Source organism: Rosa rugosa, chromosome 5, assembly GCF_958449725.1.
Source record: "Rosa rugosa chromosome 5, drRosRugo1.1, whole genome shotgun sequence".
NCBI lineage: Eukaryota > Viridiplantae > Streptophyta > Magnoliopsida > Rosales > Rosaceae > Rosa > Rosa rugosa.
The window spans coordinates 14,367,477-14,385,823 of record NC_084824.1 but is presented as its reverse complement, the minus strand read 5'-3'; the positions used below and the strand labels follow the sequence as shown (position 1 = coordinate 14,385,823).

The window sequence follows — 18,347 nt, the reverse complement described above, 5'->3', positions numbered from 1 at the left end:
TTACTGCCCCATATGTTTTTAAATTCAATAAATCACCCCAAACCTTACTTCTTCAGTTAAAACTATAACCTTTCTCTGCAACCCTAAAACCCTCCAAAAGTCTTCAACTTTGGTTGATCAGCGACTAATGAAATTTCTCAACTTTCAGATGTTTCTCTCTTCACCATGATCGAATTCGTAACCTTTGCTTCAGCTGGGCTTGGAATTTTGGTGATTTCAGGACCTAATTTCAGCTCATTCTTGTAATGTATCTGAAAGAAGGATGCTCCTTACTGCTAAAACTTCACAAACCCACAAGACCCTTTGTGCTCAGCACAAACCCAGTTCCCAGCTTAAACCCTAAACCCCGAATTGAACCCACCCAAATTCTCAAAGAGTCTGATGTGTTGCAGAGGTTGAAGCATGAGCCCCAATTGGGTTTGGCATTGGAATATTTCAGGTCCATTGCCAACTCCAGAGCTTTCAAACACACCCAATTGACCTACCAGGCCATGATTGAGAAGCTTGGGAGCCAATGTGAAATGGATGGTGTGCAGTACTTGATGCACCAAATGAAATTGGAGGGGGTTGGTTGCTCTGAGGAGTTGTTTATAACTGTGGTGAAGTCTTATAGGCGAGCTGGGTTGGCTGAGCAGGCATTGAAGATGTTCTATAGGATAAACGAATTCGGGTGCAAACCCACTGTGAAGATTTACAATCACTTGTTGGATGCATTGCTTTGCGAGAATAGGTTTCAGATGATAAATCCCATATATGGTAACATGAAGAAAGATGGGATGGAGCCGAATGTGTTTACGTATAACATTCTGTTGAAGGCATTGTGTAAGAATGATAGGGTGGATGGTGCACACAAGTTGCTTGTGGAAATGTCTAAGAAGGGATGTTGTCCCGACTCGGTGAGCTATACGACTGTAGTGTCTGCATTGTGTAGGCTTGGGAAGGTAGATGAAGCGAGGGAGCTTGCTTGTAGATTCGAACCCAATGTGGCTGTTTATAATGCTTTGGTAAATGGGTTGTGCAAGGAGTTCAAATTTGAAGAGGCATTGGCATTGCTGGTTGAAATGGCGGGTAAGGGAATAGACCCTAATGTCATTACATACTCGACGATTATTAGTTCTTTTTCTGATATGAGGAATGTTGAGTCTGCTCTTGCAGTTTTGGCGAAAATGTTTGTGAGGGGATGTAGGCCTAACATTCACACCTTTACTTCCTTGATAAAGGGTTATTTTATTGAAGGCAGAGTTAGTGAAGCTCTTGACTTGTGGAACCGCATGGTTTGTGAGGGATTTGAGCCCAATGTTGTTGCATATACAACTGTTATACATGGTCTCTGCTCTGTTGGGAATATGCGTGAAGCTGTATCTGTTTTACATGAGATGGAGAGAAAAGGTTGCTCTCCAAATGTGAGCACATATAGCACTCTTATTGATGGGTTTGCAAAAGCTGGCAACCTTGTTGGTGCATCGGAGACTTGGAACAATATGATGAGCCGTGGTTGCCGTCCTAATGTTATAGCATATACCTGTATGGTGGATGTTCTGTGCAGGAAATATATGTTTCATCGAGCTCAATGTCTTGTAGAAAATATGACTGCCGAAGGCTGTCCACCAAATACAGTTACGTTTAACACATTTATCAAAGGGTTGTGTGAAGATGGAGAAGTAGATTGGGCTGTTAAGGTGCTCAACAAGATGAGGGAAAATGGGTGTTTGCCTAATATTATGACATATAATGAGTTACTGGATGGTCTGTTCAAGGTGAACAGATTCGAAGAAGCATTTGGACTTGTCAAGGAGATAGATGAAAAGGGACTGAAACTGAATTTGGTAACATACAACACCATTTTGAATGGTTTTTGTCGCGCTGGGATGACCAAAGAGGCTATGCAGGTCTTTAGCAACATGCTAACACGTGGAATAAAGCCTGATGCCATTACATATAACATACTGATATATTTCTATTGCAAGCAAGGCAGGATAAAGACTGCTACTCAGCTTTTCAACAGCACTGGTGGAGCAAAGGAGTGGTGCCCGGATGTAATAGCTTATACTAGTCTTCTATGGGGGATTTGTAACTCGGTAGGTCTAGATGAGGCCCTGGTTCATCTTGATAAGATGATAAGGAAAGGTATCTGCCCCAACATTGGCACATGGGATGTGTTGGTGCGGTGCTTCTTTAGCAGCTTAGGTCATTTGGGGCCAATCTACATACTGGATGATATTCTTCGTGAAGGTTCTTCGTGAAGGATAAGAACCATGATCTCCGATTTTCTTGTAAGGAATCATCTGTTAATCACTTAATCCAACTTGTTGATGAAATGACAGATGCTAATCTTAACGTAAGCGTCTGCCGTGACATCCTGTTTGCTTTCCTATGCCATGAGCAAGCCCGAGGACTAATAGCACGGTATAACACTGAACAGCATAAGGGCGCAAAGGCCGGTGCACCAGGCTAGCTTGGAAGGTGCTCATACATTGAAATCCTGTTACCTGTGAACGTCTAGAGTATAAGCTCATATGCCGATTCGTGGCTTGCAGAAGTTTCACATGCTGTGACGCTTGGCCTTATGGTGACTTTGTAATGGCAATTGTGCTCCTTGTAGACCATGGTGATGCAAAATGGTTACGGCAGCAGAAATTACTGGTTTAAGGGCAAAGGTCAAGGAAATTATGTTGTTGCACCTAGTAAGTAGTAACAGGTCACCGGAACCGTCCTATGCACTTATCTTTCCTGTAATCCACATGTTCTTTCGCTCTTGTCGGATAGAAAATGTAATGCATGTGATTTGCTCATTGTGTATGTATCATGTTTGTAATAGAAAACTTGGGAATTTATTCAACACAGTATAACAATATATTTTTGCTGTATCTTCTTCCTTCCATCTACTTTACATGTTTTCTTGCTATCTAATATATGAACCGCCAGTCTATGAGTGAGTTAACGTTGGACTAGTTTTAAGTCTGTATCCATCTTAATTTTACTGGTTAATTTGTCTTCTTTGTTTCACTAAATTAGTGATTGAAATGAAAAAACAAGGAGTCTGAACAGTAGAAGCTGGAGACAAATTCCTTGATCACAATCATTAGGGAACATTTATTTCTGTCTAGAGAAAGAACAAACTTTCTAAACAAGGTAAACTAAGATGAACTAGTATTATTTCTTCCAGTTCTATTCATTTTGTAGATGAGATTTAGCAATACGACCATCAGCTCCTTTCGGATAGAAACCCCCAGGGACATGTTCATCACCTGATCCATATACAATCCTCAGTATCTCCTCCGGTGTTCTGTCATATGCAACTGAATATCCATCTCCGGCAAGAACATTGCCACGGATTTTTCCCTCAGCTCCTTTATATTTTGGAACCAAAAGGCCTTCATCTTTCAAACCTGCTTGTCCCAGCTTGTCCCTCAGATCAGAAAGCCGATTTGTGAACTCGGCCACTGTTATATCATATGGATGCACTTTCACCAGAGCATGCTTATACAGCAATGTTCGAATCACTGCATCTTGTCCTGATTCCACACCCAAAAGACCCGCAACAAGCTGAAAACAATACAAATTAGCAGAGCTAGCTGTTAGATACTCAAGGAACGTTATGTTATTTCACTGCCAATATAATTTCACATATAAAAAAAAAAAAAATCAGCGGAATCATTAATCATGATTCATTTTACGTCTAACAACATAATATGTTAAACTGTTTGACAAGAAGACGTTTTCAAGTGTTGTTCTTATTGGGTTTGAAGATTACCCTTTTGGAAGTAGAGCCTTGGAGTTTTGGGTTTGCTCCAACATAACCAGTAAGACCAACATAAGGGATCAAATAGGATGCAAGGAGATAGTTCAAGCTATTGGCATAAGGATCAAATGGTGGCTTCAAAACACGCCCAAATGCAAGATTAAACACTTTTGCAAATGATTTTGCACTTAAATCCAACTGTGGCCTTGGGAATCCTTTCACTGTCTTTTTAATAGCTCTGCAAACAAAACGAGGTCCTGAGTTCAAATTCCCTTTCCAAATACTATCAACTATAAAATAAAAATAAAAATAATACTCGAACACAAAAATCGGTAAGAAAATGAAAACATATATAGAAGATTTGAAACCTCAAGTGTCCAACTTCTTGCCATGCAAACTGTTCTATCACATCCCTAGTGAAAGGGTCCAGTTTGGCTTTCTTAGCACCAAGGGGTTTTGGACCTCCCAATGTCAAGTTTGGTGCAACTTTGTCCAAGCCAAAACCCAAAGAGCCATACAGGAAGAACTCAGCTTCCAAGTACTCAAGGTTCAGAGGAAACTCCAAGAGATCAACATCTGAATCTGGTACAGGTGAGGACTCAAGGCCATACTCATCACTCAAAATGGACTCAGAAGAGTAAAGAAGGATGAGGAAAGCAAGAATAGCGGTGGTGCTGGTATGAGCAAAATGTGCCATGTTTTGCTTTGACTGTTTTGCTAGTGAGATGTGTGTGATCTCATTCAAGGGCTTTGCTCTGATTTATAGCCTTTGGCTTAGGAAAGGTGGCACAAGGAGAGTAACCGAGTCAAACTTGGGTTTGCCACCTGGTTGACTTTTAGTTACTTTTTTTTTTTTTCTTCTCCTTTCTTTTTCTCTATTTTCTTTATAAAGATTTAGAACAGTTACTGATTAAAGAAGAGATTAGGATGGAAATGTGTAATGTGTGTGAAATTTCTAAAGCAAGTTTATCTTTGCATGCACGTTAGAATGAGACGGAGGATGTGGGTATAAAGGTTGCTACGATTGGATTTTTATGAGGATATTTCATAATTAGTATTTAGATTTTTATAGAATATTTCATAATTAATAAGGGAAATTATGGAAAAGGTCATATTAGAGTATGAAATGATAAAAATGTCACTTAGTTTCCCACTTGATAAAAATGTTCGTAATGAATTATTAGTAATATTAATTTAGTCCTTATGAATAATAAGTAATGTTAAAAAAAATTAGTTTTTAATTTTTTTGATTCCCATTCTGCCCTTCAAGCCAACTCTCTCTCTATCGTCTTCTCCTCATCCACAAGAGACACAGACCTCGAGAGAGTGCGAATGGCGAAAAACGACGCGTCTTTGGGATCGCTATACGAGTTCTTGAAGCGGTGCCGACTCGCTGGTAATCAAATCGCTCTAGATCATTCAGGTCGATCGGGCGTCGTACGAAGCCTCTTCGTCTCTTGACATACTTGTCGAGATTGGAGAGCGCGATGGTGAAATCGAACGCCACTTTGCGCTCGACGAACCCGAGGCCGATGAAGGCGTGCTTGCCGGTGCCATCCTCGATCCTGAGGATGAAGTAGCGCGCCGATTCGAGCACGGTCTTGACGGAGGTCGCTGGAATTTGGATCCTCCAGTCGGATCTCACACCGGTCCTTGCACGACCTTTTCCGCTCTCGGCGAGCTTCTCGTCGCTGCTGGCTGCATCACTGACTTTGATGAGTACCGCTCGGTGAGTTTATCTTCCCCGGTTGTTTTGATTCGTGCTGCTTAGTTTCTCAGAATTGTTAGCTTAGTTTCTACAATAAGCTTATTGCATTGGAACTGTGGAGCTTAGTTTTGTTAAAGTTAAGAGTTTTTTGGTGAAATTTAGATAGGCAATAGTGAATTTCTAATGAACTGTACTCGATGAGTTATTGAATTGTAGGCTTTATGGTGTTAGATGTTTAATACTAACAATTAGCAAATGGACTCAGTATTGTGATGAAATTGATTAGTTGTTGTGATGAACTGTTGGATTTGTTTTTCGGTCAAGAAACTTAAGGTGTTGAACTGAAAATTGTGAATCCGATTCTGAACTGGAGCCAGCTGCTGCTGGATTACAGGTTACATCAGATGGAAACCCGAAAATTCTAGATGTTCTTGATTGGTTAGTAGATAATAGTCTACCTTAGTATGAAATTGGTGGTTTTTATCGTGCAAGATGATAAAAACCCACATATGAATAGTTTATTTCGTATAAAATCCCAAATTTCAATTTTGTCATGATTTTTTTTATGTTAAGGATATTGTTTGTTTGCTATCACATCTTGCACCATGCAGTCATTGGTTAACACTAGGGATTTATGTTTTGTGTTTTTGGTTCGTAACTTGGTAAACTCTTTGGTGTCCTGTTATGGTGTGGATCTTTAGGAGATTCCTGTTCCCAAGTCCATATTAGACATTTGTGCCCTTTGGAAACTTAAAGATGATGAGAGAGGTAACATGATTTAAGCATGGTAATATATCCATTTCCATGATTTAAGTTGTGCATTTCGTTTTGTGTTGTTTAGGTTTCTTAGCAATTACACGTGCCTATGGTGCATGCATAATTGCATACATAGCAGCATAATTGCATACATAGCAGCATAATTGCATACACTCATATCCATGCCTAGCTTACTTTGGATGGTCTAAAGGCATCTCAGAGTTTCATGTCTTGAGGCAATGATTACAAAATTGCAGCTAGTTTATAGTGTTTCTCTCTGCTTATGATTCTAGATTCTATTTCATATTGTCTATTTTCATTGATCTGAGGTTAGTCTCTTTCCCTCTCTCTATTGTCTATTGTGTATGATTGTGGTCTCTTTGTACTCTTGTTTATGGAACGCTTTATAGAAGAGGCCCTTAAAAGGCTGAAAAAGAAAGAGGTCTCTTTATACATTTCATACTGATTGGTGTTTGCCCTCTATATCTGCACTGGATGCAGTACAAATGGAAAGAACAACATTACTGGGAAATTCCTTCCAATTGATATTTTGATGTCATTTATTTGTTTGCTCTTTGCGAAAGAGTTGGCTAATATTTGAAATGGTTTCAGGATGTGGAGGCAAACAATCGAAAGGTGAAAGTGTATGGTAGGAATTATACATTCATTGAGACCAGATGGAAGAAGCTCAGAGTTGGTGATCTTGTCAAGGTGCACAAGGATGAGTACTTTCTTGCTGATCTGCTTTTGCTTTCATCAAGCTATGAGGATGGCATTTGCTATGTGGAAACTATGAACCTTGATGGAGAAACAAATTTAAAATTGAACCATGCACTGGAGGCGACATCCCATCTTCATGATGAAAATTCCTTGGAAAGATTTAGGGCAGTGATCAAGTGTGAGGACCCAAATAAAATTCTATATTCATTTGTTGGGACTTTGTTTTATAACGGCAGAGAACACCCACTTTCCTTGCAACAGATGCTGAAAAATACAGAATATGTCCATGGATTTGTTGTTTTCACTGGGCATGACACAGAAGTGCGGCAAAGTTAGACAACTCTCTTTTCTTTCAGTGTCTTTTTTTTTTGCCCTTATTTAATTATTGAATTTCTAGTGTTGCATGTTGGTCTGTATGTTAGTTTGGTTCATGGTAGTTTTGGAGGTTTGGATTGGTTAATTGTGCCAACTTGGCCTCAGTTTTGTTTATATTCAAGAACTGATTGTTTGATTACAAATCAGAAGTTTATCCAGATTATGTGACTTGGCTACTGACAGTTACTTGGTTAGTGACATTGTCAGTGACATGTAATGTGACATGGTCAGTTAGTTAGTAACATGTGATTAACAGTGACTTGGCCATCAACTTGTGACTTGGCTACTGATAGTTACTTGGTTAGTGACATGGTCAGTTACTTAGTTAGTGACGTGATTAACAGTGACTTGGCTATCAACTTGTGACTTAGCTACTGACAGTTACTTGGTTAGTAACATGGTCAGTGACATGGTCAGTTACTTAGTTAGTGACATGTGATTAACAGTGACTTGGCTATTAACTTGTGACTTGGCTACTGACAGTTACTTGGTGGTGACATGGTTAGTTACTTAGTTAGTAACATGTGATTAACAGTGACTTGGCTACTGACAGTTACTTGGGTAGTGACATGGTCAGTTACTTAGTTAGTGACATGTGATTAACAGTGACTTGGCTATTAACTTGTGACTTGGCTACTGACAGTTACTTGGTTAGTGACATGTAATGTGACATGGTCAGTTACTTAGTAACATGTGATTAACAGTGACTTGGCTACTGACAGTTACTTGGTCAGTGACATGGTCAGTTACTTAGTTAGTGACATGTGATTCACAGTGACTTGGCTATCAACTTGTGACTTGGCTACTGACAGTTACTTGGTTAGTGATATGGTCAGTTACTTAGTTAGTGACGTGATTAACAATGATTTTTGGCAGTTACATGATCAGTGACTTAGTTAGTTACTTGAGGTTAATAGTTACCCAGACAATGACTTGAAAATTCCAAAATATGTAAGTGACATGCAATGTGACTTGGGTCAATGACATGGATATAATAATGACTTGACAAGTGACATGTTATTGACAGTGACTTGGCCGATGATTGACAGCGACATGGTCAGTTACTTGAGATTAACAGTGACTTTTGGCAGTTACATTATCAGTGACTTAGTTAGTTACTTGAGGTTAATAGTTACCCAGACAATGACTTGATTAATGACTTGACTAGTGACTTGACCAGTGACTTAAGGAGTTTGGCTATATTCAACCATTTGTTGTGTAGGAACATGCCAAGAGGGAATACAAGATCAGAAAAAGGAACAAGGCATGAGAACTCAAACGCTATACTGACTATAGTTCTAATAAGTAATACATGGTCAGTTACATACATTGTAAGTTACATGGTCAGTTACATGATCAGTTACATAAGAGGTAAAGAAAAAACCCTTTTTCATTGAAAGAGTAAACAAAATATTGACCTCACTGGTCAGTTACATATATTGTAAGTGACATGGTCAGTTACCCCTTTCATCAACAAACGATTTTAATCTCAGCTCTGCAAGCCACTCCACTTCTTCCAACCACACCAACTTCATTACTTGCATTGTTGTTCTCCAATTGCTCAATAAAGTTTGGCCATCACTTATACATTACCGAAACCTGAGGAATCTTGTCATCCCCACCAGATAAGAGAACATAATTTATCATTAATTGCTATAACAATCTTGTGATCAAATACACATTAAGCACACAGTATGCCTTAGATGGAAAACTACTAGCTAAACTTGTAGTTTCTTTTAGAAGGCCGTGCAACTCCAAGCAATAACCATATATAAGAATCACTTCATAAGAATAGTAGATTATGATACACTTACTCTTATTTTCTAGAAAGAATATGCAAAACTAACAAAGCTCCATGAACTTGTTGGTCTTGCAAGTTGTGCTTCACCTAGTCTAAAAGTCGTGGCCACCGCTCAGGGTAATCGACATAAATAATTGTCTTTAGGCACTCACCCAGTTGTACCTTGTACAATGACATTAGATCACCAACAAATAAGCAGGAACATAATTTCTCAAGGCATTATATAGAAGTATAGAACTAACAACTTAAAACAAAACATAAAGACAATCTGCGCGCAGTCACAAGCCCACTTTGCCACAGTAGCCGAAACAGCAAACAAAGTACCTTAACAATGGGGGAACCTGTGTAACAAAGACAAGAACGTGCTCTCTAACCACGTCTTTGTCAGCTTGTGATATCTTATTTTGCTCATCTACAACAATCAACAGGTGAAGAATAAGCATAGCTAGACTCATCCATGGATTTCGGATACTAACCAAAACCCTATTCAATCAATCATTACATACCTGGCTCATAGGTAACCAGTTCTTTCCAATGAAGTTCTTGAAATGGATGCTGGCAACCTGACGTACACCCATGTCGCAGTTACCGTCCACAATAATTTGCAACAGTCTCACCAAATGCTGCGGTATATATATACTGAATCTGCAAACCAAAACCCCCAACATCAACATCATCAGATAAAAACCCCCACATACATATGAAACCAATTTTTCTTCAACCACATATCAATTCCCCATGAAACAAATCAAACAAAGAACTAAAAATCAATCAAAAATCGTTCTCTCCTACTCAAAACCCAGTCTCGAATTACACAATTATGATCAACACGAGTCAAGATTACATATCCAATTAACCCAAAAAGATTATCAAAAGGTCTCCGATACAAGTAATCACAAGAACCTAATTGAGGCTGTGCTCGGTGGCTTTACGTTCAGGATGAGGATGAACAAGGAAAGGACATTATCGAAAGCATTCCTCAAGGCTGTACCGTTGGAGGTCTCGAAGGCCTCCATTGACAATCAGAACGAGCTTCCGAGCTCTTCACACCAAAGGCGGCGGAGTAGACGTAGTAGGCGTGCTCCTTGAAGGTACGAATGGAGGCGGGGCGGTCGACGGTCCAGAGCTTCACGGTGTCGTCCCACGAGGCGGTGAACAACGAGTCGCGGCGCGTGGGGTTGTAGTCGGCGGAGCTGACCTCACGCGTGTGCTCGTGGAAGGAGTGGAGTAGGTTAGAGGTCTGCGAGAGGGCGAGGTCGTAGAGCTTGACGAAGGCGATAAGGAGGGAGTCGTGAGATTCGGACTAGACGACGTCGTAGACGCCTTCGGCGGTGTCAAAGGGCGATGGCGGTGAAGTCAGTTGAGAGAGAGGGGGGGTTAATTATAGTCTGAAATAGATCGGGGAAGAGAGAGACGATGCGACGATGGCATGAGTTGTAATTTTTGTTATTTTTAATGGCAGGTTGTAAAGCGGTGACCTTAATTATCATAGGGACATTTGTGTGTCTTTGATTATAATAAGACACTTCAAAATGACCTCTTTTATCATTGGCCCTAATTAATATTTAGAAGAAAGAGAAGTTTGCTAGTTTCTTCATTGATGGATGTGATATTGTGATCTGGAAAATCTCAATCTTAGGTGTCATGCCATATTATGGGAGCTTGACCAAAAGCCTCAAAATGAGCCAAAGTTATCCCACTTACCCCAGCAACAGATTTTTATTCCCACATACACAATTTAATAAAAAAATGACCATTTTGCCCTCAACTCAATTAAACAATTACAACCACTGCCACTCAACACCAATCTCTCTCTCATCCCGATCTCTCTCTCTGCCCCTCCCTCTCTCCCTACTAACCTCTGGCTTCGGCGCACGACCCAGGCTCTCTCTCCCCTCCGGCTCCGGCATTGGACCCAGGTCGTCTCCCTTTCTTCCAGACTCGGGCCGCCCACCACGGCATCGTCACCAGAGAAATCGACCTCGACGACTTGGTCCAGATTGGAGTCGACCTCGACGACTGGTTGGTCCTAGTTCACCGCCGATCATAGAAACGACCACAGCGCCAAATTCGAAGTCGACGATTTCTCCGTCGACGATGACTGCGGTTCCACTCCAAGTCCTCCTCTGCCGCAGCGATTCGTCGAACACCTTGAGCTATAGGTCGACCAGTAGCCTCCGGAAACTCGATCTCATCCCACTCCAAAGCGGTGACTGACCTCCGCAACATCACTGAGCAGATGATCCCCGTCGGGTACTCGAGGGAGTGCATCCAGGTCTAGGAAGCGGAAATCAATTCTCTGGGTGCCCAAATCACTCTCTATTTCGTTCTCTCTCTCTCTCTGTTTTTTTTTTTGGGGCAAAGTCGGGGCAGAAGGCCAAGAAGTAAAGAAAAATAAATAAAAAAAGTTCTATTGGGGCAATAGAGGTCCGTTAAAGGTCTATTGCCCCTCAATAGACGTTTTGAATTGATGTAATATTTTTTTTTTTTTTTCTCCTTAATCAAAGTTTTATTTGTCTAATTTCAGGGATTAGTTCTCATTTCGGTGATCAAAAGATATATTGGGGGGGCAATAGACGTCTATTGGGGCAATAAACCTTTCCGGTGAGGTTTTCAGAAAAGTCCGGTGGCCAGTGACCGGATTCCGGCGACGGTTGGCCGAAATCCGGTGAAATTGGCCGAAATCCGGCGGCCGGTGAACGGGCTCCGGCGAAGTCCTATGGTTTCTCTCTCTTTCATTCTCTTTCTCTCAAAGTAACAAAAGTGAGGGTAAAATGGTATTAAAAAATAAATAAAAACAACAAAAAAATCTTAATGAGGTATTAGAGAAGACCTCCTTAGAGTGTTTTGGGTAAGAGGGAATTAAAAAAACTTAATGGGGTAAGTGGGAAAAAAATCTCTAGAAATGGGGTAAATGGATAAAAACCCTATTATCTACACACATCACTAATTTGTCAAGTCATGTCAAGAATTACTTGAGAGAGAAAAAAAAACCACCTTATCCTTCTAAAATCTAATGACTATAAATTATTTATTTTGGCTTTCTTCTAAAAAAAAAAAATTTTGGCTTTTTTTCATTACACTCATGCTTAGATTTAAACAACAATTTTTTTTTTCAATCAAGAATAGTAAAAATTTCATGTAATTTAGTCATTAGATTTGCACGTACATTCGATTAATAGATTTGTATAACACATGTATATGAATTCAACCTTTGTTGGGTTCCTGCAAATTTTGAAAATATAATGTGAAAAACACATATTCATATGATTGTATATATTCTTTTGTTCATTGTTTTCTCTTATAACACATGTATATGAATTCAACCTTTGTTGGGTTCCTGCAAATTTTGAAAATATAATGTGAAAAACACATATTCATATGATTGTATATATTCTTTTGTTCATTGTTTTCTCTTATAACACATGTATATGAATTCAACTTTTGTTGGGTTCCTGCAAATTTTGAAAATATAATGTGAAAAATACATATTCATATGATTGTATATATTCTTTTGTGTTATAAATATTATATAAATGTGGTTGTCCACTGTAAATACTCATTAGTTATGTCCTTATGATGTAAACATTACTCCTATATAAAGGGGTCTAATGAGAATGAAATACACATCTTTACCTCCTCCATATTTTGTTTCTCTCTTCTATCTCTCTCTTATTCTCTAGTTTATAACACGTTATCAGCACGAATTTGCTCTTATTTTTCTTCTTCTTCTTCTTTGAACTCCATGATGATCCGCAAGCCTTATGGTGCAACATAGTTGCTTATGACCAAGGCTAATGATCTATGAGTTTTTCTTCTTTCTCTCCTAGATGAATATCAATTTTCTTTATGCGATCATTTACATGTATTTGTATGTATCTTTTATATAATATAATTGTTGAAAATTTATATTTCATATACGACAATGAGAACTACATGTTCCATTGCTCAAGACTCGAGTCCTCTGACCGAGTAGTCTTAGAACCTATGGTTCTATAGACATCACACGAATGTTTTTCTCGTGTGTTCCCTATGGGATCCATTGTTCATATTTATGAACTCTTCGAAACCTTTGTTTCGTATATGAATTTTTCATAGAACATAGTGTTCTAATAATTATGGATCCTAATATATCTCATCTTTTCTCTTTGTAGAAAGATGACGCATCTAACAAAATTGGACTATGATCCTCTTAAAATTTCTGACAAGAACTATTTGATGCTGAAATTCACCTTATGGCTAAAAACTTTGGAAATGCCATCAAAGTTGACAATAAGTCATATGTGCAAGATCCCGCCAAGCCTATGATTTTCTTGCGTTATCATCTTGATAAGATCCTAAAAGATGATTACCTTACGGTGAAAGATCCACTTGAGATTTGGCAAGCATTGGCTGATCAATTTGCTCACCAGAAAACCATTGTTCTATCTAGAGCACGATATGAATGGACGCATTTTGCGCCTTCAGAACTTTAAATCTGTCACTGATTTTCAATTCCGCTATACATATGATTATCTCCCAACTAAAATTATGTGGAGAATCTGTCAGTGAAGATAACAAGCTCAAAGTCTTTGATTTTTTTGTGGACAATGGAAAACATATTGATTACATGATCAGCGGCGGTTTTCTTGATACCGATAAATTTTAAGCCTATGTTTAGGCGTTTTTTTTGTCTCTATTTATTTTGTTTAGTCATTTTAAGCCTATGTTCTGGCACCGATTAAACATAATTATGTTTCATTATCTTTATCTGTTTAATCACATTTATTATGTTTAAATTACCTTTATTACAATTCTTTCATAACTGAATTTGTCATGAGAATTTGTTGCAAAAGTTACAATTATCATGATAATATTTCTAATTACCATTATCTGGTAGTTATTGTTATTAATAACTCATTTTATTATCAATTTTATTACCATTCTCCGGTAATTATTGTTATAAGTAACTCATTCTATTACCATTATTCGATACTTACCATAGTTATTTATTTTATGCAATCATAATGAACATTTATTACTTATGATTATTTTTGTCATATCTACCTCATATGATTATGTCGTTTGTGAAAAAATAACAAAATTCTTTTCCATAGCTGGGACTTGAACCCAGGTCTTTTTGGATGCAAACCAAATATATTAACCAACTAGACTACACCAAATTTATGATTATTTTGTTACAATGTTATATTAATGCATGTTTCAATTACTGACTCTAAATGAATCTGTCTCTATTTTAGAATATTCTGTTACTCACCAATTGATATCAACAATATTAATTATATTTCCTACAGAATCGAGGTATGTATTTTTCATGAGTTTGACGACTTCAATTTGATCTCCTCTTATTATCTTATCTAATAATTTGATATAAAATTGTCAATTTATAATGAGATCGAAACTACATGTTTCTTGATTCAATTTCATGAGGACTTAAAATTCCTCCGCTGATTGTTATACAATCAAATAGATCGAAACCTCTTGTTTCTTGATCTCCAATTATGTTAGGACCCTTGTCCCTTCTCTTTATGAGTACACGTGAACCTCTGTTCACTCCACTCTTAGAACATGCTTCTAATTGTGAAGACTCAAACCAAATGTTTTGAGTATGAGGGCTATGATCTCTAAATCTATTATTTATTGGAGGATATGCTTATACTCATATGGACTACTGTCCCAGACTCAAATTTGAGTATATAATTTTGACATTTGTTTTCAGTGTCAAACAATAATATGAACCACGTGTTCATTAATAAATTCATTTTGAACCATGAATGTTCATGATAAATATAATGACAAACATAGTTGTCTTGCACGCATATAATGCAACTATGGACATGATCCATTGCAATTGTTGATAATTTTTCACAATTGATACTTCCAAAAGCTAAGGTAACAATGACAGGACCCGCCCCGGATTTCACCCTGAAATCCGAAGAGGCCCTGCGGGGCCCACTTTAGAAGAAATTCTACCAACAATTTGACAGAACTTCCCCTAAAAATGGACAACCCAAAACCTGTAGAAAAACATCCACACTTCCAAATCATCCATCCTTATTTTCCTGGAGCCACCCTGCTCCCTATATCACAACATCTCACATCTCTCATTTCATAAACAATTCTGAATTTAAGAATATTAATCTCATAGGTTATCAGAGCAATCTAATGTACAAGCGAACAAGAGAATAGAAAGCAAGATAAATGACCGATACTTTTATAATGCGGAAGCTATGACAGCTATGCCTCAACCCCAAGTACGCTCGACCTCAAGCTAAACTGGCCTGCAAACTGGGCATTTAAAACCGAAGGGCCCAGGGGAAAACATTTAAAATCCGTTAGAGTGAGTGGACAAAAAAATAAGTAATTTCGAATGAATAAGTAAAACTTAATGTTTTCCCAAGTTATTCTCTAAAATCTCGCATGCAGTAACAATCTTGAAAAATACTTTTAATCATCATCTTTACTGCAATCTAATCGCGTAGAAATAAAACATCTTAAAATCTCTTAAAATCTCATCCTCAATCCTTATAAAAACATCCTTTTCAAGAGGCTTGCTTGATAACTCGAAAGGACTGCTGTCTAGTCATCTCATGCCATCTGGGAGGGACTGCCACCCAGATGACGCATCGGAAGGGACTGCCAACCGGAATAGGAGGCGGTGGTAGAAGGGACTGCCAACTAACCACAGGTAGTAGACGGGACTGCCGACTAACTACCTCATGTCATCTGGAAGGGACTGCCACCCAGATAACGCATCGGGAGGGACTGCCAACCGGAATAGGAGGCGGTGGATAGAAGGGACTGCCAACTAACCATCTCATGTCATTTGGGAGGGACTGCCACCCAAATGACGCATCGGAAGGGACTGCCAACCGGAATATAGTCTGGAAGGGACTGCCAACCAGATTATTACCTAGAAGGGACTGCCAACTAGGTAATATGCGCATGCGCCGTAAATAACCTCCTCAATAAACTGAATAGCCTCCTCAATAAACTGGAAACAGCCTCTTACAATTACCTGCTTTCGGAAATAAACTCGATAATACTTCAATAAATCATTAATAATCCACTGAAAGCATAACTCAGGATTATCCCGCTAACTCATACCTCAATATCTCAATAAATCCTCGAAAGCATAAATCAAATACTCTGTAATCAATAAATGCTTTCGGAAAGAAAACTCAATCTTACTTCAAGGCTGAAAAGCTCAAAACTCAATAAATCTCGATAATTCAACTATGCTCAAATATTTACTAAATCCTTCGTACTCGTATATCATCGTATCAACTGATATTCGAAATCAATAATTCTCATAATATTTTCTTAATCAGTCACTTCCCGAAAATCATTTTTCAACTCAATAACTCCTGAATAACTATCTCAAAAATCTACTAAAAGCCCTCGGGAAGGAATTTCAATACTAATCTCGTAATTCATGAATAAATCCCGATAAATCAACGCTCAATAAACCATAAAACCCAATAATTCAAAACATAATTTAAATCTCAATTGGAAGGAAATAATAATACTGCATGCATAATTAATTTAAAAACAAATGTCCACTCACAGTACTATTTAGGCGATCACGCATACGAGTTCCTTCATCGAGCAATAGTTCGGTATATCGCCCTGTACACAATTATAATTCGTGAATAACTATTCAACAATTAAATACGATTCTCAAAATCAAATCCTCATAAATCATCTCGCCACTTCTTCTCTGATTCAACCCAAATTTTACCACTAATACCATTTCGTTAATTTAAAGGTTCCAAGGCAGAACCGAGAGATATCCGACGGCCGGATTCTCGTAATTCATAATCGAAACCCTAAACTTCAAAAATTCATAATTAATTCCAAGCTTCTCCAAAATTCACCAAATTTCATATACAAGCTCTACAATATTTATAGGATTTAACTAGCTAAAAAAAACAGAATATAAATCACTGTTCATACACCGCACTATTCATGCAGCTACACTGTTCATGCGGCGGCCAACTCCTCCTCCGGCCACCAAATTTCAACCACAGAATCATCTCAACATTCTAAGCACTTTTCATAACTGTGACCAAGTGAGAAAATACCTTGAAATGCTCCAATTTTGCCGATGAACACAAACCCGGAAATCTCCAAACCCACAAATTTGGAAATCCTTCAAATTCACCTTCCAAACGTGGAAATTCCAACTAGAAGTCTTGAGGGAAGATGATCAGTGACCCGAGGCGCTCCTAATAGAGCCAATTTCACCGCCGAAGATAGCCGGAAACTGGAGAATTTCGCTGGAGAAGCAAACTGCTACAGTAACAATGCTTGCATAAATTCGGGGTTTGCCGGCCAAATCGCCGATACCCACTGGTACCATCGTGTAGAGGAGGAAGAGACGGTCCAAGGACAACTGGAATCACGTCCATCGGACGCCGAACGGTGAAGAAATCAGAAAAAGAAGGAGAGAGGGCGACGCGGGGGAAGAGGGAGAGAAAATCGGGGAGAGAGAAAATGACGAGTTACCACAGTAACTCGTCCTATTTATAGAAAGTTACCATAAACAGTAATTTTACCTTTTCGCTTATAACTTTCGCATACGAACTCCGATTTTTACGTACCACATATGCACGCGCTCGGTTTAACGTCCTCTACAACTTTCATGAAGAACATTTTCTCAAATTTTGACCCGAACAAAAAGCCAACTTTTAGGGCCCCTAAAATGTAAATGTAAATGTAAATGTCGTTTACCCATCGAAATACTCGTAAACTGGTAAATTTAGGTTCGGGACGTCACAAACAATCATCTCAAGAGCTGCAGATCTTGATTGATGGCCGACTCCAACTGCGCTCATATTATGTTACATATATGGAATACCATTGGTGATGAAATTTCCACCTACTTTATGTTGTATTAATAAACTATGAGTATACTACTGTATACTATATCATGAATTAAAAATTTCATTGAGCCAAATAAATTTATTTTGGCGTGACTAATGTGTCATTACTATGTCATGTAGACTCATCTACATACATACTCTACATTATTGTATAATACAACAATAATTGCAAACTTTCCTAACAAGGATATTATAATTTATCGCATATCTGCGAGTTGTCACTTTAATAAGACAATTCTCCCGTCATTAGGGGGAGAAATATTATGAAAAACGATATGAATTAGTGTGTGATATTTATCCACCATGTCTTATTATTATCTTAAGAAAAAGTCTCAATCAATTATGAGAAATTGAGAAAGT

The 18,347-nt window shown here is 38.4% G+C and overlaps 3 protein-coding genes and 1 long non-coding RNA gene across 4 annotated transcripts; 2 read left to right on the top strand and 2 right to left on the bottom strand.

Moving 5' to 3' along the window:
* Positions 1–34: 34 nt before the first annotated feature.
* LOC133708772 (pentatricopeptide repeat-containing protein At3g48810) lies at positions 35–2,867 on the top strand. The gene is made up of 2 exons (XM_062134295.1): positions 35–1,068; positions 1,156–2,867. The coding sequence occupies exons 1-2, from the start codon at positions 246–248 to the stop codon at positions 2,241–2,243; spliced, it is 1,911 nt and encodes a 636-aa protein (XP_061990279.1). The 5' UTR covers positions 35–245; the 3' UTR covers positions 2,244–2,867.
* A 183-nt stretch (positions 2,868–3,050) lies between these two features.
* LOC133708773 (desiccation-related protein PCC13-62-like) lies at positions 3,051–4,470 on the bottom strand. Its single transcript, XM_062134296.1, has 3 exons — positions 4,111–4,470; positions 3,755–3,980; positions 3,051–3,546 (listed from the first exon to the last, which is right to left on the bottom strand). The coding sequence occupies exons 1-3, from the start codon at positions 4,437–4,439 to the stop codon at positions 3,169–3,171; spliced, it is 933 nt and encodes a 310-aa protein (XP_061990280.1). The 5' UTR covers positions 4,440–4,470; the 3' UTR covers positions 3,051–3,168.
* A 407-nt stretch (positions 4,471–4,877) lies between these two features.
* LOC133711237 (probable phospholipid-transporting ATPase 8) lies at positions 4,878–7,438 on the top strand. The gene is made up of 3 exons (XM_062137392.1): positions 4,878–4,907; positions 5,157–5,471; positions 6,819–7,438. Exons 1-3 carry the CDS (start codon positions 4,878–4,880, stop codon positions 7,260–7,262), a joined length of 789 nt encoding a protein of 262 aa, XP_061993376.1. The 3' UTR covers positions 7,263–7,438.
* A 7,615-nt stretch (positions 7,439–15,053) lies between these two features.
* Positions 15,054–17,573, bottom strand: LOC133708776 (uncharacterized). The gene is made up of 3 exons (XR_009846034.1): positions 17,187–17,573; positions 16,670–16,731; positions 15,054–15,390 (listed from the first exon to the last, which is right to left on the bottom strand). It is a non-coding gene; the product is annotated as an uncharacterized LOC133708776 (long non-coding RNA).
* Between the last annotated feature and the right edge of the window lie 774 nt (positions 17,574–18,347).